At 40.4% G+C, this 22,674-nt stretch overlaps 1 protein-coding gene across 3 annotated transcripts in view; it reads left to right on the forward strand.

The window, feature by feature from the left end:
• EPB41L4A (erythrocyte membrane protein band 4.1 like 4A) overlaps nucleotides 1-22,674 on the forward strand; it is a 273,927-nt gene that overhangs the window by 129,756 nt on the left and 121,497 nt on the right. For 2 of the 3 annotated variants that reach the window (XM_024122305.3, XM_028493131.2), the window contains exon 4: nucleotides 17,080-17,131. In XM_024122305.3, the coding sequence (XP_023978073.1) occupies nucleotides 17,080-17,131 (52 nt within the window). Of the gene's footprint in view, nucleotides 1-17,079; nucleotides 17,132-22,674 lie in introns of those variants that run through there. The other variant, XM_024122298.3, reaches the window with a different exon arrangement.

Raw genomic sequence — 22,674 nt, forward strand, 5'->3', positions numbered from 1 at the left:
AGTCATCACCAACCCCTCTCAATCTGCTCTGAGAGCAGAGATTTCTCAGACCACTCATTGGGTTCTCCTTCAGTTTAGTTTGAAAGCAATGAAATCAAAACCGCCTGAGTGGTGAACAATTTGTTAATCATTATAGTAATTCAATTTCAGAATTTCTGGGAGCTGTATTCAAAATGCTTTACCAAGATTTATCAAAACAGTATTAATTATGCTTTTTCTCTTTTACTTAGAAGCATCTGATGTAATCTACTTTGCTTTTAAAGGATTAGGAAAATTAAAAATTGTTAATTTTAACGAACATTTGCCAGTACATGATTTTTGGTAAAATGTTTTTATCTATACTTAAGTACTTTATATTTTTATCAGAATTGTGGAGCTGCAGATTTAGTTAATCCAGTTTATGGAAAATGTCCAACATATTACTTTGGCAAAGCCAGTTACTGTCAAACCACCGAGCTAAACTAATGTACATTCTGTCATTTGTCAATTTAAATAAAAATGTTAACATGTATTCTGTGACGAGTACTTCACTTTGGAATTTGATTTCTGAGATGGGTAGACAGATAAGGCACAGTGTTTTGTCACTTAGATGAGATAGGCTTACTAGGGCTTTGATTTGTTTTATTCTGTGGGACTCTTCCTCATGAGCTAGACATATTTTTATATATTTTGATAGTAGCTGGACAATGGAAGTTGCAAGATCATTAAACAAACTCCCTTTGCTGCCTTGTTCTATAATATACCTGAATTCCGAACAGCCCAGCCAAGGACCAAAATACCATGTTTCTTTCATCTTGCCTAGTCTTCACCAGAAAGATGTGTAAGGTAGGGAAAGACAGAAAGCCCTGTTCTTCTGGTTTAGGGTGTTTTATTTAAGGGCAACTTTGCTGACACTGGTATTTAAAAATGTTTCTATCTTTCTGATCGGGAATTTTCTACATCCTGGGGCAGAGCGCCCTAGAGTTTGAAGGGGTGAGAGGTGCCTTCCTGCTGTAAATGGGAAAAGAGTGTTGTGAAAGGGGAGGGCAGAGGGGAGAGCTGGCAGGACCTCTCATCAGGTCTGTGCTCATGTAGATCAGGTCTAGAAAGAGGATGTGTGTTAAGAGGGTAAATCCTGAGATTTCTCATCACAAGGAGAACCATTTGTTTCTTTTCTTTTCATTGTGTGTGTATGAGAAGATGGATGTTAGCTGAACCTATTGTGATCATTTCACAATATAGGTAAATTCTACCGTTGTGCCGAATGCCTTAAACTTACACAGTGATGCCAATTATTTCTCAATAAAAGTGTGAAGAAAAATGTATATAGAAGTTGAGAATCTGGGAATTAAGTCCCTTAAAACTATCTGTTGTCTTTGTACCCTTTAGGAAATCCTCATGGTTGCATCCCTGAGGTGCCTGCCCCTCTGTCTGAATACCTTAGTGAATGCCGTGACTCACACTCGGGTGTCATCCTTAACTCTACTGTCTCTCCTTCTCCTCAGAGCTAACCCGTCACCAGGTCCTGTCACTTCTACTCCTTAATAACTAGCGTGACTTGTGTAATTCATCATCCAACCCAGGGTACTTTTTTTTTTTTTTTTTTGCGGTACGCGGGCCTCTCACTGTTGTGGCCTCTCCCGTTGCAGAGCACAGGCTCCGGACGCTCAGGCTCAGCGGCCAGGGCTCACGGGCCCAGCCGCTCCGTGGCATGTGGGATCTTCCCGGACCGGGGCACGAACCCGTGGCCCCTGCATCGGCAGGCGGACTCTCAACCACTGCGCCACCAGGGAGGCCCAACCCAGGGTACTTTTGAGAGTGAAAAGGGTCACTGTTCGTAACTAAGCTAGGACAGCAGTGGTCAGCAGGACTTATGGTTACCTCTTAACCTCCCAGCCCTGAATCCTGGTTGAAGTGCCAGCACGGGAGCCTGGATTACTGCAGAAGCTTTCCGACTGGTCTTCCTGTCTTCCCTCCCATGTTTTGCCCCCTGCAGTTGCAGTTTTCTTTCAGAAAGACTACTTTAAGGATGTCACCTCTGTGGCTTCAGATTCTTTAATGTGTCCCAAAGGGAAAATTCAGGGATTCCTTAACAAGGATTACAAGGTCCTTCAAGAAATGAGGCCCTTGGTTGCTCTAGCGCTTTCCTTGCATGGTAATTCTTCAGTCCCCCACCAATCATCCTCCACCCAAACCCACACTCCAGGTACATGAAAGCTACACTCAACTACCTGCAGCTCCTTACCTGAACTGTAGTGTCTCCGTGATGTACCTGCTGCTTTCCTGGCCTGAATACCCTCCTCGTCTTCCGTGCCTCATTTTTACCTGTTGATCCTCCTCTTCCTTACCTCCTGATTGAGCGGTCTCTGATATTAGTCTCCTCCTGAAGGTTTCTCTCACCCCACAAGTGCCCTAGGCTAACCCCTGTCATCACACACTGCAAGTCCTACATTGTATTTTTCTCTTAAATAATATCCCCCACTTAACTGGAAACTCCTTGAGGGGAGGGGGGAGGGATTATGTCCTGTTTCTCACTATGTTACCACCTCTGCCACTGCCAACTAAGTGATCTCTCACCTAGACAAATGGCAGGCCAGAGAGAGGTCAGGCCTTGACAAGACTGCTTCTGCCTTGCCTTTCTGTGTCTGTTTGCTGCCTCCTTTCCCTGCTGTTCTCTGAATTTATTGATTTGGTTCTCTTAAGAAAGACCTCTACTGCTGTTTATTTTAACCAGACTTCAGAGATATCTATATCTATATATGTATGTGTGTATTTATTTTTTTTAAAGCTTTACTGGGATGTTAGGAAGTTATGTTGGAAGTATCTGGAATTGCAAGAAATTGCAGATACATGCTATCCTTAGTGTGCTGGCAGCTACTGGGTGCTGTTGAGAGTATTCCTCTCTAATAAGAGGTAGCGTAGTGTGTGGTTGAAGGAGGTGTATGAGGATTTGAGTTCAGGTAATGACACCGGTGGCTGTATGGTTGTGGGTCCCGTGGTTTTTAAAAATTTGTTCATAATAAACTATTCTTAATAAAACAGGTTTTTTTTCTTTCTCTAGAGCTGTTGAACAGTTTCTATTAAGAAAGGAAGTGATGGTGCTTTTCTGGAGCCGGTTTCCATTCAGAGTGGGTCTGATCTCTTCTGAGCCCAGTCATGTGCTGCATAGTGAGAATTCAGGAGCTGGCCTGCTGGAAAGAACCCCAGGAAGTGCTGAGAGAGGAGCCTGTCCACCTGCCAGCTGCTCCTGCTTTCCTCCCTGCTGTAGCCCTTAGGGAGAAGCAGAGCTTGCTCTGACTGTTTGTTGTGTGTGTTGATTTTGCCATGGTTTCAAAATTGCTTTTGAAGGACCTAGATTTGTCTAGAGTTGGCTCCATGGTGTATCTTGAACCTAACCCTCTTGTAGTTCTTTTTTTTCTCTTCCTTTTCCTTCAGATGGTTGATCATAATAGGCACAAATGTGTCTTCCATGGGTCATGTATAATAAAATATTTTATCCTGCGGCTTTCATAAATTTGTCTTCCAGCTTTAGCGAGTTGAGGCACTGAATTCTATCTTTCCTCATTAATGGCACCAGTGTCTTTTTTTTTTTTTTAACCAAAGATAGATTAAAAGGAGAAACACTTGGACATGATAAAGGTACAAAATACTTTAAAACAAAACTATCTGGAATGGTACAAACTTCACTGTATATACATATCCACATATATTTGCATTTATAACAAAGTATGCAGGTATGCTAAGTGCTCTTCTTGTCAATAAAACAGGTTTTCTGTGACCAGTTTCCGTGACCCACACCTGCTTAGCTGTATAAGTGCATGAGAAGAATATTGCTGATTTCCTTACCATGAAGATTTTATTAGATTATCCTTCTACCTGGTTAACTCAGAATGAGCTATACAGGATGGAATTTCAGACAGTTGATTGGCTAATAGAAAAGCAGCGGTTTTAGAGTTAATGATTCTAGACATTTTCCTGATTATCATAGGAAACTAGGTTTGTTTTTTTTTAAATCTAGTGTTTTGATACAAACCTCTGATAAGTTGACCTTGATTTAACCTTATTCTGAATCTTAAGTGGATTTTCTTCATTAATATAAAAAGAGATTTGATTGGGATGTTCCAGAAGTGTACTGATAAAATGCATTATTTTCTATATTATTTTCTCTTGAATTTCATAAAATGTCAAATATATTGCATGTGCTAAAAGCTAAGATGACTAGTTTGTCCATTTTTGTGTGACCTGTTCTAGTGGGAGAGATGCTCCAGGAATTGCTCAAAGTTGGGCAGGTACTTTTTGGGGCGACAGAGGCAAGACTTACCCACTTTCTCTTTTAGACTGTGAATTTTCAAAGTAGCTTTTTGAGTTAACCAAAGTAGGCCCTTTAAAAGCTGACGATATATAGGAGCTTAATTTTTTCTTGCCCGATGCTCACCACTTTTTTGGGGTTGCAGGATATTTTATAGAGAATAATCGCTTAGGAAACTTCTTGTTTACAGTGTGATATCCTTCCACTCATCAGCGCCTCTGACCTGGGACTGTGAAGAGATAAGAGCATTTGCTATTTCTCATCTCCGCTGAGTCATGGAGCAAATACTTGCTGGGTAACCACTGTGTCTCAGCAACTAGGGTGCAGTGGTCGGCAAGAGGCAAGGTCCCTGGCCTTAAGGAGTTTATATTCTTGGGAGAGACAGATCGTAAATATGTATTCAAATATCATGTAGTGATGAGTGCTTTGAAAATAAGATGTGCCAGAGTGACTGGGAGGCTTCTTCTGTTGAGTGGTCAGAAACAGCCTCTCTGAGATGACATTTAAACTGAGTCTTGAATGGCAAGAAGGGAGGGATATGGCAGGCAGAAGAAACAGCTGTTCAGTGGCCTAAGGCAGGGACAAATAGGAAGTCTTCTAGAACTGAAAAAAAGACCAGTGGTGCTAATAGTAGTGAGAAGGAGGGTGACAAAGTGACTGGTAAGCAGGGTCTGTATTACAGAGTGCCCAGCAGCCTATGGTAGGCTGGGTATATGGGAATCTATTGAAAGTTGAAGCTAAGAAGTGATGGGACCTGATTGAGGAGCTGGATTTCGGGAGTGGGGAGACAGGTGAAGCTTCATATGCCCAGTGGACATCCAAGTGGAGATGTTAGGCGAGTAGTTGGGCTCCTGAGAGGTTAGAGTCACATTTGGGACTCCCTAGGTTTTTAGAGTCATGAGACTTTAAGGTTTTTAAGGGCATTTAGGGAGAAATAGACTCTAAATGCAGAGAAGAGGGGCAGGGCTGCCATGTACATCTTTGCTAACCGTGTAATTCGGGCCTCTGGAGTTAGGCACAACTGTGTGTAGTGGTGCTGAATAGGAGCTCCAGGTCCTATTTACTGCATAACCCCTTGGGTTGGCTTGGCTTCTCTGTGACAAATTACATGGTCACTTAACGCCATGTTTACATTCAGTTACTAGAACAGAGTTTAAAAACAAACTCTAGTTTAACCACCTGTGTATTATTTCAGTTACTACAGTTTCAGAGCATGGCAGATTTAAGATTTTATTTCAAGATGAAAATGATTCCATGGTCTAAACCGTGATGCCTCACTTATCTAGATGTTAGAAATGTGTAGGTAGCAACTTCAGTTATCAAAAATATAGACAAAACTTCTTGAAGAAGAGCTAAAGTCTCTTGAGCAGCACAAAATTGATATCTTAAAGTTCACTCACAGGATTCAGGACTTTTCTTATAGAATCTGTCATCCTTAAGACCTGTTTGTTTTTATTTTTAAGAAGAAATCCAGGGACTTCCCTGGTGGAGCAGTGGTTAAGACTCCGCGCTCCCAATGCAGGGGACCCGGGTTCGATCCCTGCTCAGGGAACTGATCCCACATGCATGCTGCAACTGAGACCCGGTGCAACCAAATAAATAAAAAAGAATAATAATAATAAGAAGAAATCCAAATTCATTTGTGATTAGATACACTGGCCTCTGAGAGATTAGGAGAGCCTGTTAGATGCAATTGTAGAGCAGCCTCACTGGAGGTAGTCGTGGCTTGGCAGGAAGGCATGTCCAAGGGATGATCTGTGGGCTTCTAGGAGATAGAATAGTTAGTTGGTCCCTACTATCCAGCATGGTTCTATTAACAACCAAAAAACCAACTCATGTCTGACCTCTTTATTTGTGATAAAACTAGTATATTTAGAATTCAGAAAGATATACAGAAAAGTTGATGTATTTGTGGATTAAATGAAAAAATAATGGTTAAATTGAAAGATAGTTTAAGATAGTTTAGTTGGTTAAGCCTTAAGCAGAGAGAACTGATTTTTGAATTATATCAACTTAGAAGGAAGTCTCTAGGTATGTTCCAGGGCTTACAATATTGATATCAGTACCTGGGATGAAGCTATGGAGGGCTAGGGCATGCTCACCAGGTTCACAGATGATTTAAGCACAGGAGGAAAAGCAAGCATGTTGTATGCATGAGTGAGGAATCAAAGAGATCTTGATGAATTGGCACATGTTCCTGTTAATCATGGCTGTATAACAAGCCACCTCAGAATTTAGTGACTTAAGACAACTCTGGGAATTCCCTGGCAGTCCAGTGGTTAGGACTCCGTGCTTTCACTGCCAAGGGTGTGGGTTCAATCCCTGGTTCGGGAACTAAGAATCCCACAAGTCATGTAGTGCAGCCAAAAAAAAAAAAAAAAAACACGCAACTCTACTCATAAACCTGTGGTGAGGATAGGGCTTGGCAGGGACAGCTCAGCTCTGCCTCACTTAGTCTCAGCTAGAGAGGCTCAAAGTCTGGAGGCTGAAGTTTCCTGAAATCTCAGCCATGTGTCTAGTGGTTGGTGTTGGCACTGGCTTGGGCTTGGCTGGTGGTAGAACACCTACATCTGGACTTTACATGTTGTTGCTTGCCTTCCTCATAGGGTAGAGTTTGGGTTCCCAGGGCAGGCATCCAGAGGAAGATAGGAAGGGAGGGAGGGGCAAAAGCAGTATCACCTTTTATGACTAAGCTCAGAAGTCAGAGAGTATTACTTTTGCTGTATTCTACTGATTTGAAGTGAAGGGAAGGCCAGCCTGCATTTAAAGGGAAGAGAGATTAGATTATCCCGTTTGATGGGAGGAGTGTCAACTAAATTTGCACACGTTTTAAAACATGAGAGTCTATTTTCCAGATAAAAAGTATTTCTCTTCCTCCTACATATAAAGTGCACCTATCCCTCCCAAGGCCTTTGCAAATCTCATTTATTATGACATTGGACTCAGACTTAAGGTCCAAGAGCCCATCAAGTCAGACTCTTTGGGTATTGTTCTTCAAGTTCAATCCTTTGAATATAGTTCCTCTTGATCTGAAGACCTGTGAATTAAGAGGGTAAGAAATATATATCCACATACCCCCACCACCATTCAGCATATAGTGATGGGACACACATGGGATAGGATAATTGGTATAAAGAGTTGCATTTAGAATGAGGGAAAACAGGCGGCACATAGCAATCACTAGTCCATGACAGTTCTGAAACCTAGCTAGGCACATGTAGCCATTTCTTTGATTAGAGCTTGGTCTTACTTCTTGTGACAGTTGGCTCTTCCCTCTGGGCTTTTGGTTCTGTTCTCTGAGTTTTCCTTCCCTTTCTATAAAAGTAATGTATGTTTGCAGCTGAGTAGTATTTTCAGTCTGCTTTTTGCCTGATGAAGATTGGGGTCCAAAGACCTCTTTTCAGTGTGTAGGATCTCTGTCCTTTCAACTCTAGCTGATATAATTCCTTTTTTTAAAAAAAATTATTTATTTTTTATTTTTGGCTGTGTCAGGTCTTAGTTGCGACACTCAGGATCTTTCGTTGTGGCACACAGTCTTCTCTCTAGTTGTGGCATGCGGGCTCAGTAGTTGCGGCGTGTGGGCTCTGTAGTTGCAGTGTGTGGGCTTAATTGCCCTGCAGCATGTGGGATCTTAGTTCCCCGACCAGAGATCGAACCCTCATCTCTGCATTGGAAGGCGGATTCTTAACCACTGGACCACCAGAGAATTCTCCTGATAGAATTTCTTTAAAGAACTTTGTGGATTTCTTATGAATCAATTTATAATCAGCTTTATTAGACAAAGGCAACACTGACAAATCGCTTTGAAATAAGCTCTTCTATACCTTAGATTCCTTGTAAAACTTTTGGGAAACAATGCCCTTAAGATTCTTAGAGGACCTTTTCTTAGTTTATGAGGCATCATATTAGATCTTTTGAAGACTTAATAAAGTTTTACAGTTACATTCATAATTTCCTGGCAGCATTCTGGATTCAGTCTTTGCCCAGGAGCCATTTCTTAATTGTAGCATCATTTGCCTCCTGATAAGTCTAGGGGTGCGAGAATTTTATTTCAAACCTAGTAAGTCCTGGATCCTTTATATTTCACAGTTTGTTTTCAGCTTATCTCTTTCCTTTTAGATTTCATTATCGGGAGCAAAAGAAGTCAATCAGCACTTTCCCCAGTCTTCCTGGAAATCTTATCTGGATCATCTAGTTCATTAGGTGCATCTTTTATTTTCCATGTTGCCCCAGGCAACAGCATTGCTAAACTTTCTGCCTGAAGAGTCAAGTCTTCTTTCTTCCTGCTTCCAACAGCTTTCTCCTCGCTTTCCTTTAGGCCCCCTTGAAGGCCCTGAGCCTTCCACTAACAGTCTCCTTAAGGTCCTTCCTGCTGCCTCATTCTCAAAACACACAATGGAGAGTGAAGGGGAGTAGGGCCAGATCATATACGGCCTTATAGACCATCGTAAGGACTTTGGATTTTAGTTGAGTAAGCAGGGAAACCACTGGAGGATGTTGAGAAGGAGAATAAACTGATCTGATCTACATTTTAAAGCATTCCTTTAAATGCAGAGAAGAAGGGATACCATTAATGGAGTTGTTTAATAAATCCAGGTGAATGGTGATGACTGCTTGGACCTGGGAGTGGTAAGAATTTGACAGATCCTATTTATATTTTTAACATAAGCCAACAGGATTTGCAGATTGATAGAAGAGACAGACGATAAAGAGGCATTGACTGGAGCCAATGGAAGAGTTTTGTACCATTTACTGAGATGGCGAAGACTGCAGGAGAACAGGTTTTTCTGGGAGGGAGTAGAATCATCATTTCCTCTTTGAACATGGAAACTTTAAGATTCTAATAGGCATCTTAGTGGAGATGTCAAGTAGGCAGTTGGCTTCAAGGGACAATTCTGGTCTGGCCATGCATTTGGGAGTTGTCATGTATAGATGTCATTTAAAGCCAGGAGCCTGGTTGTAAGATGTGAGCCCAGGGCAATCCAGCCTTGCCTGGTTAGGAGACAGTGGACAGTCAGCAAAGGAGATTGTGAAGATGTGGCCAAAAAGGTAGGAGGAAAGGACAGAGGAAGTGGTGTACTAGAGACCACATGACAAAGGTATTTCAAGACAGTGGGTGAAGACTCTTCACCTGTCGTTAGATTCAACAACTATTGGAGATCATTGTAGTAGGAACTAGAGTGGGTTCTAAAGTGGACTGAAGAGGGGGTGAGAGGCCTTAGCCCTTGGATAAGAAATTATGATCAAATTTGGGAAAAATAAATAATGAAGACTAGAGAACAGTTCACATAGCAGATTTATTCCACTTGAGTGAAGGCATAGTGAGAGAGTGGAGATGGTATGTATTTTGGATACAGGCATATTTGAGTTTGAATCTCTGCTTCCCCGTTGGCCCATTGTGGAACTTTGGGCCATTATTCTATCTCCATCTATAAAATGGGGATAAAAATACTTTTCTTAAAAGGTTGTCAAAAGGATGATGTGAAAAAATAATATGCAAAACATCGAGTACAATGCCTGGCACAAAGCAGGTGTGCTAGACATGTAAAATACCATTGTTTTCATTTTTGTTTTTTTCAAACTACAAATTAGCGTTTTCCATGACCCTAATTTTCTTCTCTGGGTATTATTGGTATGCTAGAGCAAATAATGATGTTAACCCATAACTGAGACTGTCTAGTCTACCCCACTACACTTTTAGTCTTCCTTTTGGTTTGGTTGTATACTTGGCCAGTGGTATTAGGATTAGAGGAAAGGGTACTGACCCATTGTCAGGAGACTTGAATGATTCCCTAACTCATTGGCAATATGACCTTGAACATATCACTCGGCCTTTCAGAGACTTAAATACCCCATCTGTAAATAGGGACTCATAATCTAAGCTCTATACTCTGTCTTTTTAAAGTCTTCTCTAACTGAAGCTACTCCCCAAATTACCACTGTACATGAAATTCCCAACACTCCCCATATGGCATTTTATAATTTAGAAAATTATTTCATATTCATCGACACATAACAAGCCCTATCAACTAATTTATCTGCCCAGTACTGTGATGTGAGGAAAAATCAAACTTGTGTTCTACTTGAACCTTTTCAATTGAACCAATTAAATGAGATAACAAATCCAGAAAAGGGCTTAGAATAGTTCCAGACATATAGTGAGGCTAATAAAGGCAAGCTACAGTTGTTAAATCTCAAAGTAAATTCTAAGGTTTTTGATTAATGGGACCATGTCTTATATCTCGCCATGTCTTTGCATCTGTGCACATCCCAAAGTAGATAGGACATTGCTGGGTATAGAAGGGATGCATCCAATAAATCAATACTGACCAAATGAAAAAAAAAAAAAAAAAAGAGGGGGTGAGAGGAAGTAGACTATAGAATTTTTTTCCCAGAGATTTGATTTAAAGTACAGAAGTAAAATGGGCAGATATAGGGATCAAAAAGTTGTGTGTGTGTGTGTGTGTGTGTGTGTGTGTGTGTTAATATGGGAGAAATAAAAGCATGTATTCAGCCAGGAATGATTCTATGGAAAGGGAAACTTTGATGGTGCAAGGAAGAGAGTGGAAAATTGCTGGAACCAAGTTCCTGAATAGATGGGAAGGGATGGGCTTAAGTGGAGCGTGGCCATTCATCCACAGTAAAAAGGCAGAGAGAAGACAGGACACCAGCACAGATGCAGGCGGGTTGGTAGATGCTGTGAGAATGCATACATGTTCTCTCCTCATGGCTTCAGTTTTCTAAGTGAAATAAGCAAGATCATCAGCTGAGAGGGAGAGAGGGGGTGGAGAAAGTGTGAAGGAGTTATCCAGGCAGGTGAAAGAATAAAATATGGTAGGATTCTGGGTGGTACCAAGGGTTCCCTTGGGTTACTGATAATGACTTTAAAGTGAGCCCATCTATGATTGTACAATTTGAGTCTCCAGTCATGGTCAGCCTCTCAGGTTCTGGCATGGAGAAGGCAGAGAGTTGGTGGGTGTTTTTTTTCAGTGGATATCATGCAGGGAAGGTCGTTCAAGGGAACTGACAGCAACTGTGAGTGAACGAAGATAATGGATCAGGAGCAAAGTGAGGACATGGGTTGGGGCAGGGAGGAGAGACGGTGAAAAGGTAGTAGGATCTCTGACTTGTGTATCCTGGTGGAATCAGAATATTAGCAGGGGTGAGCTGGGAAAAGAGGAGTTGGTAGTGAGTTGACTGTACAAATCTTGAAACTGAGATTGTGCATTCCTATTAGGACAGTATTCTTGAGAATGGCTTGGTTTGAATGTAAGATGGAAAGGGCTTCAGTTCCTTGGACCTGCCGTTCTGTATTTTGGGGCAAGTTGTTTAATCAGTGGTTCAGTTTCCTCATTTGTCAAGTGGTAATTATAGTAGTTCCTATTTCATCGAGTTATTAAGAGGACTAAATGAGTGAATGAATGTAAAGTCTTCAACAGTGCCTGGCACATGGTAAGCATTTAATAAGCATTAGCTCTTACTGTTGTTACTTCTCTAGTTCTTAGGTGGTGCCAGGGTCCATGTGAAAGAACTGATGAATAGTCCCTGGGGCCAGTGACACTTCTTGAGGAGCCAGATGGTCCAACAGTAATTAATTGGAATCCACTTTTGTTGAAAAAATGGGGCCCAGTTACCACCGCCGCCCCCCCCCACCACACTTCCCTCAGTGATGGCCTAATGACAAGCCCTGGTTTCTGTCCCTGCTGTGAGTTAGCTCTGTGACGGTGCTTTTACCTGAGGTGCTAAGGCTTCTGTGATTGATACCGAGGAGCAAATTAAAACCACGTCCTGTGAATGTTGCTTAGAGGGCCTGAGATGTGTCTCTACAGGGGCATTGGAAAATGGGTGTGGACAAAGCACAAATAGCTATCACCACAGTCCTGGATTTCTGGGAACCTATGTGCAAATTATGTCAAGTCCTAGAACTCTCCAGGAATGAGCCGTAGTATCCTTTTTTGAGATCTTTTTGGCTCCATTGTCACTTATAGATTGTCAACTTTTCATACTCCCTTAGATCAAGAAGTTATTTTGTTATATTGATGAAGACTGTGTGCTTTTAAAGTCTTTTTTTTGATCTACAGAAAACATTATTAAGTATCATTGTGGTATTCTTAAATTCTCCAAAGGTGAGTCAGAATTATGCATAGTGTTAAATAAGATGCAACAAAGCTCTTTTTTTTTGATGCTGTCCATGCTTTATGTAAGATGTTTTAGGGCTTATTCTACTATTAGAGCTCTAGGAGACTCCAAAAGAACAGTTGACAAATGGAAGGTTGGACCCTGAATTTAATACATATCTTTTGAAGATTAGGATATTGATTTACTGGACAGCGTTAGAGTTTTAAAATCTAATTTTGAGACTGTTACCTAGGAAATTGATGAAATCGAGACATGATCAGCCAAGGTGGATAAAAGACGCTCAGGGCATTTAGCCAAGACTGTCAGAGAGTAAGAAGGAACTTGTGCCCATCTGTCATTTCTCTTCGGGTTGCATAAATGCCATTATTAAGATTGACAGGACTGAAGAGGTAAGGCCACCTAACTACTGGACTCCTGCACTCTGGCAAAGAGTCATTGCCAAGGATGGCTTGTCATCTTGACTCCTTAGTGATTGGGTATTGGGGTTATGGTTTGTTAACATTCTTCTGTGTTAGGAAGCCCACTGTAGAAATCAGGATGAGAGAGCAGGGTCTGTTTTGGTTAATTGTCACCTTATCTTCCTGCAAAATAGGATCTAATTCAGCTTGTGAGGATATACAGAACTATAGGATACAAGTTTGAAATAGGAGAGAGAGAGGAGATGGGGGACAGGAAGGGGGCAAGATGGAAAGATTTTCCTAGAGACTGAACAGCTTGAATGTTGAGAGATGATGAGAGAGATGGGGCTGTCTCTCCTCGTGACTGTCTACGTAGCAAGCACAGTTCAGGAAAGCTGTTCTGTAGCCCAGCACCACAGTGAACACTGCTCAGCTCTCTGCTTCTCTCTTTCCCCCAACCCAGGACAGATGGGAAGACTGAATGGCACATTGCTTCTGGAAGTCCTTCAGGTCTTCTTTTTCTGGAAGTCCTTCAGGAACATTGATTTCTTAGCTGCATAGCTACTAGCTATCGGGTAGCACTGACTTCAGGAAGTCCTCAGCTATAAAGGACTTGGAGTATTATGTTCTATGTTGTTACTTAAAAATGGATCCATTAGCTTTAAGAGCAGTGGAGCTGTTAGATATCATTCTTATAAAAACTTAGGGCTGTGTTCTCCATTTCTATTTTGGGAAAGTTATTTTATTTGCGAGCATGCTGTTCAAAGGTTTTCTCTTCAATGATGCCTTCCTGTACTTACCCTGAAGAGCTCATTTTCTTTTTACATCATCTTTTTATCTCATATGTATTCATCTTATATGCATGATCATCTCACCACATTATATTTCAACTCTGTGTCTATGTGTCTGGTAAACTGTGGGTGCCCCACGGTTAGGGAAAAGTTTCAGTCATTTGTGTTTTGCTACACTCCCCAAGACAAGATCTGACATGACATATAAAGAATATATGTAGTGGGTATTCCACAAATGTTAAGTGAATGAATGGTATCACAGTTTTAGAGCCTACATCCATTCTGGATATAGGTGAATATTCTGAATGTAGACCCTAAAACTGAAACCGGGATACTGTGTTCATTGGCAAATTCTGTGCCCTTTTTTCTCACTGGTGATGGAGCAGCTGCCTGGTGTGTTTCATGGTGATCACACATGTGCTATGTTTGATTGCTTGTTGATAATGTGTGGTGACAAGTGTCATCATGGGATGGCTGCTTTGGTTCCAAGGTCATTTCTTTCCTTTGGTTGAGTGTAAGTGGGTTTTACATTTTAAGATGCTAGCTTATGGAACCTGGTGGCTCGTGTTTTATTATGTACGTTCTGGGGCATTTATCATTGTCTGACCTCTGTAACCCCTGGTTTCCATTTAGATCAAATACAATGCATGCGCAGCAAGCGCTGGATTGATATTTAGTGTATCTAATGTGCAGTGAGCAGCCTTTGGCTGAGTCTTGACTCTTCCTTTATTGCTGCAAAATTGTAATTTCTAACTCGTCCCAGAAACTTCATTATACTTTTTCACCTCACAAATCTGATTGCTCTCAAGGAAAGATTTATTTTATAAGTGTACAGACTATCATTAGGTGAAAAATTTTAAGAGATTAATCAGTCTTTGCTGTTACATTTAGTTTAAAATTTCCTTCTTGTTTTCTTTGCCTGGCTTTTTAATGACTGAAAATCATTCTGGAGGGGAAAACAAATAGACAATGATTTGGTTTGAGGAAAATGTTTGTAAAGTTTGTTTTGGGGGAGATGATGATGTTAAAAGGAGACTCTCTTGCAATTTCTGTCTTTTACTAGTTTCAAGATGAGATTAGACAGAGGAGGAAGACCAGAGGCCTCTTCCCTCCCCTCCTTTCTTGCCCCAAGCACTTTAGTGCAGTGTAAGGCCTAAAATTAAGGCCTAGTATTATGTGTGCCTTGACATCTGGAGAAAACTGGGAAGGCCTCTCATGGCCCAACTCCCAAGTCTCCTCCCAAAAGTGTTCTTGTGGGTAGGGTCTCCTCCCCAAATAACCCTCCAAGACCCCAGCCAGCTGACATCTTGATTTTGGCCTTGTGAAACCTAGAGCAAAGAAACCAACTCATCTGCAGACCTTGGAGTTAATAAATGGGTGGTGTTGTAAGCCTCTGCATTTGTGATAACTTGTTATGGCAGCAATAGAAACCTGATGCAAGTGTTTATGGTTGAGTGTGTTTTCCTTGGTTTTATCTTACTTGAAAAATCCAGGGATAGTGAAACCCTTTTGTTTAACATGAATTGCAAGAAACAGTCCACCCACCTAATGTTTCCATTTTGTGGGAAGCAGCCATAGCTTTATATACCTAGAGGAAAGGGTCTGCTCTGTGTCCAACACACAGCTGAGCATTTGAATTGATTTTACTTGATTTGGATGAATCATTGTTTCCCTGGGAGCCATTTATTTTAACACCAAAGCCACATCTTTAGCCATTGTGGGCTTCAAAAGCAGTTCACTGATTATGGCCTCTTTTTCAAATATATCATTTTTACTTTAAAAGTGAGTGTTTCTAGACCTTCAAAAATTGAGACATGATAAGGAGCAGAATAATGAACGTTGTGTAATAACTTGCTACCCATTTATATTGGTTACCTTTTGAAAAAGTTGGAAAATCTGAAACTGCTCTAGGAGTGGCAGATAGTGAAGATTATGTGTACATGAATAGAGTTAAGTAGTGTAGTAAAATATTACAATAAAATGATTATGACATTCATTTAGGTTGAATGATTTTTATATGTAATTAGGAATAAAAGGTAAGGGGATTATATAAAATATTATCATTACTATTTATAATTACTGCTACTGTTATATAGCAGAGCAAGCATTTCTGCGCTTAGTGGAGGGGCAGGGAAAGGGAAGCTGGGCAGGAAGGTTCTCTTAGACTCCTTTTGTGGCTTGTGATTCTTGACCCAGTGTGGTCAGGAGAGTGTGAATGATTTCACCAGGGCAAACACAAGAGTGCTGAGAATGAAGTGGCTCAAGGTGGACCAGCTCCTACCTCCCTGCTATGAGAATTGCTCCTTCTTCATCCGGGAACGTGAGAAAATGGAAACTGGTTAGCTCAGCCCTTGGAATCTCCAGCATTTGGCAAGAACAGCAGGGTAAAGATGCCACCTTGCCCACCACCCCCGACTTTGCAGGCAGTGGAATCCCTTTGACTCTGTGCTTCTATGGGAGCCCCGGGTGTCCCCTTTGTACTTGGTTTGCTTCTCCCCTGTTCTTCCTCCACATGAAGATGAGGCAGAAGGCTTGTTTCTTTTTCTTTCAGTGATCTTATTTCCCAAAGGTGAGATTTAAAGGAAGGCCTCTCCACAGAGCCCCCACTTCTCCCGTGACTGTCTAAAATTCTATTCATCAAAAATTAATTTGAATTAATAAGCAAGTACCTTAGATTGGCTAATGGCACTTATTAAGAATGACCATCACACCTTAATAATAATCATCACTAGCATGTGTTGCATGCTTACTGTGAGCCAGGGGCTATTCTGAAGACTTTGCATGACTTAATTGATTTAATCCTCCTAGCAAGCCTACAGAGAAGGTTCAGAGAGAGAGGTCCAGTAACTGGTTCCAAGTTACATGGTGATGATGAGGGGAGAGCCAGGACAGAATCCAGACCGGTCTGCTCTGGGACTCGAACCCTCAGTCACTGTGCTGAGCCACCTCTCCTGGATACTTAATGAGGATTTGATTTAATTTGGTTGCTTTCTTCCTTACATCTAGCAGCAATACCTGTAAGGGATGGGACTGGACATGAAAAGAGTAAAGACATTTTAGGGGTAGACATGTCTGTAGGGGAATTGTTATAGGGGCTCTGGAAAGAGATTGGGGGGCATTCTCTGCAGCCGTTGTTTTCCCACCAGAGACGGTAAAAAGCTCACTCACTAGCATCTTGATGTTACTGATCTTATAACCAGTACGAGAATTCAACTAAGAACCCAGCATGGGTTCTCTCCTGTTTCTCTTCTCTGCTTCTCTCCAAACACTGACATTTTTCTTTTCTTTTAATGTTCTAGCAGCAGAAAACTCTTATGTAAGTTTATGTGTATATATCATAAATGAAATGTTTTACTTATTATTTAAATGTTATTAAAAAAAATAACACTTTCCAAATACTCTTGAAGTGAAGGCCAATGAAAAGCAACTAATTTCTGTAATTACCCTTTTCTTCCTCACACAGTATTGGCTGGATCCTGCGAAAACCCTAGCTGAACACAAAGAACTGATCAACAGTAGGTATTTGATTTTAAACTTTGTTAAAATTTGAAAATAATATAATGTCCATGATTAGATGGGTGCAGAAATAGGCTTTAATACTACGTAGGGTGAATATTAGCACTTGAGTGCCAGAATATGGAGATGGGTGTTTGTACATTGCCAGGTCTCTGCAAACTCTGATTAGATTTGTGTAGATAAAGACTGAGTGGATCTGAGTATTGAATTTGGCTTTTGTGTGCACCTGGCCTGGACTTTTGTCTGTGACTTTTCCATTGACTTTCAAATTTCACCTTCAGACAGAAAAGGCAGAGAGGCACTGGTTTGAAAAAGAGGTGGACATTCGACCTTTTAAAGTGCTTGGGTTTCTTGGGTTAAGGAGTGGTTTTGCCCTTCACATTCGGTTGGCTGAGTCGGTAATTAAGGAGTGCCCTCGTAACCTGAAAGATTGCTATGGCTTCAGAAAGGACCCATCTGTTTTCGTTTTAATTTTATCAATATGAATCTTACTAGGTGACTCAGAGTCTAATTAAGGTTATATTCATTAACGATAATTTCCGTAACCCAAGTTTTTATTTATAAATGTGCATGTGCACACACACTTGCAGCCCTTAAGTGTGCAGAAGAGTAGTTATTTTATAAATCGTCTTTATTAAAATTATGGTAAAATATCAGTATATAACATAAGGTGTACCACTTCGACCACTTGGAGATGTACAATTCAGCAACGTTAAGTACATTCACATTGTTATGCAACCATTACCACTGTCCATCTCCAAAATGTTTTCCATCTTCCCAAACTGAAACTGTATCATTAAACCATTTTGCTTTAATGTACAAATTATTGCTAATAAGATCTAGTGGATTCGTCTGGCCTTTCTTACCCGCATTCTGAGTCTGTACTTTCCATGTGTATTGGCTCACTCCCTGTGGTAAAATGGGTCACATGATACTTTACGGACCCCAAGGGCAGGAACCGAGTTGTGCCTCGGAAAGGAATTGGGAACTAAGAACTGCAGAACGAACAGTCAGGAACTCAGTGAGTACTGTTTCTCTGAACATCAGCATCATTTTTGTTTCTGTCTGTGGCCTGGCTCTCTTTAAGTCTCCTCAGTTTCCAAGTTACAGCTCTAGCCACAGGCAGAAGTGCACTGGCTGTCTTTGAATTGCGATTCCAAATTCTAGAGCGGGTGTCGGACCAGCCCAGTTTGAGTCAGTAGCTCACTTCAGTCCTGTCAGCTATGTCTAGGCTTTTTGCAAGGTCAGCGCAAACATAGCTACTATGGGGCCAGCATTCTGGATGGGAGTGGGCAACAGGTTTCAAAGATGGGGCTGGAGGCCTATGAGATGAGAAAGAACCCTCAAAATATATACCTTAGACATCATCAAGTTCTGCCTACTCAGCCTACACAGGGGTAAATCCTAATCAGAAACAGCTTATGACCTGCCATGGATGAGAAGCTGCTTGACAGCAGAGGGGTGACTGAAGTCCTGACCTTCTGACTTCTAATACCATGTGCTTCTTGAGTGAGCAAACTGCCCACTAAAGTCTGAGAGAAAGCAGGAGGTTCATGTGATTAGATGTGAATGCAGATAACTTCCAAGAGGTATCCTCGTGTGTATGGTAGACACTCCAGTTTAACAAGTCTCATCCCTTGGGATCTAGAAATCTGCACTTTTCCAAAAGATTCAGGTATAATAATAAATACAGTAAATATCTGTCTTGTCCATTTGAACCACTTACTTTAAAAATACCAGTTCAACTAGAAAAATGGTACAGATGAACCGGTTTGCAGGGCAGAAATAGAGACACAGATGTAGAGAACAAATGTATGGACGGACACCAAGGGGGGAAAGTGGTGGAGGGGGTGGGATGGGGGTGGTGGGATGAATTGGGAGATTGGGATTGACATGTATACACTAATATGTATAAAATGGATAACTAATAAGAACCTGCTGTATAAATAAATAAATAAATAAATAATAAATAAATAAATAAATAAATAAATAAATAAATAAATAAATAAATAAAAATACCAGTTCAAAAATTTCAGGAATTGTTATTTTAACACAAACGCAAAGATTTTTTTATAAGAAAAATGTTGAGATTTCTACCCAAATGATGAAGAAAAATAGAAATTATTTTATTTAAGGTGTATTATTCAAGTATTCCTAACAGCATTTGAAGTATCTATTTCATTACATGGCATGAAATATTATGTTTAATATCTATAATCTGTAATGCAATTACCTTCTCATCCTAAATAAGTGTCATCCTATTAAAAATTTGATGCACAGGAAGAATAAAACACTGATATTACAATAGAAGAAAAGTTATATAAGTGAATAATGCATAATTTTTTATCTCATAAGATAGTTTGATAATTCATGAGGGAGAATGGCTCTCACATCTCCAGCAGATAAGTCAGAAGGAATATCTGTAAAAATGACAGAATATTTGCTAGTCACCAGGATTCTCATAGGTGCATTATGATTTAGTTATCCTGAGCTAATGGGAGACTATTATCATTAAAGGCCTTGACATTAGTCTTCACAAAAGGTAGATTAGAGGATTCCCAGTTTCTGGCTTCTATTTTGCTGGAGTAAAACAATATTAACTTACTTTACATAAGGATTTCTTAAAGGTAGACTCTGTGGAAAGACATAGATCAAGATGATTATCTAGGAATTTACTCTATCAGCACCTGATATTTATAGTCAGTCTTAGGCTAGGAAGCCCAAAAATACCTGGGTAGACATATCCTTGCTCCAAAATCTCCATTTCTTTAGCCTTTGATCGATCTATAAAACAGTGATGTGTAAATGAAGTATTTGCTTGCTCTAAAGGTGTTATAATTTTTTCTTGAGAGCCTGTATGGAATAGTGGCCAGCAGGCACTGAACTCTAAGTACTAGCAAACGTGGTTCTCATCATTGGGATCTTGGGCGAGTTGCTTTACCTCCTTGGAGCTTTTCCTGCCTTGCATATGTTACCAGATGCTTGTTGGGAATCAGATGTTTAGGAAACATTTTTGCACATTATCAAATACAGTCGAATAGTAATTTATATATTTGGACACAAGACACTTTGTATGTAAGTGGGAAAGGGAGGGCTGATTTGGGCCAAAAGTCCTTAAAGAAAAATTAGTCCAAACAATGTTTTTAATTATATATTTTTCAAACTTCTGCTTAACTGCTCATCACTAAATACATTCCAACTATCTAGGCTTGGTCAATAGGGTGTAATCTGTCATGTTCCAGAGAACAAAAGCAGCTCTGGAGTCTGGACAAGGCCTTCCTCCCTTTGTGCACCATCTCAGCAGCATCTGTGCCCCTCCTGCCCCCAGATGCCAACCCTGGTGTCCTGCAGGTGCAGGTGGACCCATCTGCTCAGTAACACAGAGCTTGATTGGCACAGGTCAGGAGCGGGTGGACTTCCAGGCTTTTCTAAATATTTAATAGTCAGTGCCTCCTTGACATCTGTGTTCAGGGGTAGAGGTCTGTTTGTCAGAAATAAAAACACAGGGATTAAGGAAACATAGAACTTGGACATATGGAATCAACTCTAACGATAAATTGTAACAAAGCTTCTTTTAAAATTTAGTTGCTAAAAACGCTCCAGCCTAAGGAGTGCCTTACACAGGAAGGTGTGGTTTAGGGGAGCAGGGCGAGGCCCTAGTGTTGCTTGTCTTCTGTGTGCCAGGAACAGGGGTTTTATACCTTGTGTGTCATAGCTTGTGTGTCATAATAATAATAAATAATAACATAGTTCATACAGTATAAGTTCATTATGGCTTTGTTATCTGTTGTTCTATGTAACTTCCTCTCCCCAGCTTCTAAATTTGTGACTTTATTTACTTGGTTAAAAATGAAAATAAACTGTATGTCTGTTATACAGTATCAGAGACTTGGGATAACAGTGTGTGGGTGGAAGTATTTTTACACAGGTGCCTGTTTCATATCTTTTTTATTTGTGTGGGAGAGCTTTTGTTGGAGAAAAAAATTAGAAACTATGACCACCGATGGGTGCACCAGGTAACAAATCCATTTTAAAACAGATTTAATATAAGATCTAGTTACCACATTGCTCAGAAGTATGCAGTTTTGGAAACAGTGCAGGTTATATTTGTACCTTCTGAAATAGAAATATTTCTAGTGAAAATATAATGTGGTTGGCAAACGAAGGGTCTTGTGTCCTCTTGCACAGTATGAGTGTTTAATTATATTTTATATTTTCCCAGGTACAATTCCAGATTTTGTTTCATATATATTTGGTATTTGTGCATGTAGTTCTTCTGTGTGTGGTAAATGACTGAGATGAGAAATGTGTTCTTAAATATGTAAGAACATATTTTTAGATTCAGAAAAGTTTAAGAATGAAACAAATATTGCTCCTAATCCTACCACATAGCCTCACTGATAATTTTGTTTTTAAATGGTAAGAGATATACATGGTAAGAAATTTCTAACTTATCAGTTTTGCTAAAAGTAGAATTTAAATGTTCTCACCGAAAGGAAAAGTTAGTATGTGAGGGGATGGATGTGTTAATTAACTTGCTGGGGAGAAATGCTTTCACAATGTATACTTTTAAATATCTTATAATTTAATTTGTCAATTATACCTCAATAAAGCTGGGCAAAAAAAGTTTACAACCCCTCTTCCCAAAGGTTGCCACTCTTGGTAATTTCTTTTGCATTCTTCTGTTGGGGTGTGGGCCCATATTTTTTTTTTTTTTTTTTTTGTGGTACGCGGGCCTCTCACTGCTGTGGCCTCTCCCGTTGCGGAGCACAGGCTCCGGACTCACAGACTTAGCAGCCATGGCTCACCGGCCCAGCCGCTCCGTGGCATGTGGGATCCTCCCGGACCGGGGCATGAACCCGTGTCCCCTGCATCGGCAGGTGGATTCTCAACCACTGCGCCACCAGGGAAGCCCTGGACCTATATTTTAATAGATAACTTTCTTTTGCACACAAAAGGAGTCATATTTCTGCAGTCAGAAATAGAGCTTGGTGATCTTTTCCCATCAGTACATAAAGTTCCCCTCTGCCCATTTAAACGGTTGAATGGTACCCTGTGTATGTCCTGTGGTTGACTTAAATAGTCCACCTGCTGCTGAGCATTTAAATTGTTTCCACCATTTTGCAGATTTGGGGGGGGGTACTTTTTGCAATAGCTAGTGGTAGGAGGGTGGTTTTTAAAACTATTCATTTTGTTTATCAGTAATCGTTCTTCATTATGAAAAAATACATATGTTGTAGAAAATGTGAAAAATGGAAAGATTAGAAATAAATAAAACTTGTGCTTATCTCACTAACCAGAGATGAGAAGAACTGGCAATTTTCTAATGTATTTGGTCCTGTCTTTTTTCTTGTGTTTATGAGCACATAGACCCATACTACATAGATAACTACATAGTTGAAGCCTTACTGTTGCCCAATTCTGAACTCTTGTTTTTTCATTTTGCGTTTTCTGTCTTTAGAAATTCTTGTTGAGTGTAATTTTTTAAACAACTTTGTTGAGGTATCTTTGACATAAAAAATTTGTATAAAGGTGTACAACT

The sequence above is a fragment of the Physeter macrocephalus genome, chromosome 8 (assembly GCF_002837175.3).
Source record: "Physeter macrocephalus isolate SW-GA chromosome 8, ASM283717v5, whole genome shotgun sequence".
NCBI lineage: Eukaryota > Metazoa > Chordata > Mammalia > Artiodactyla > Physeteridae > Physeter > Physeter macrocephalus.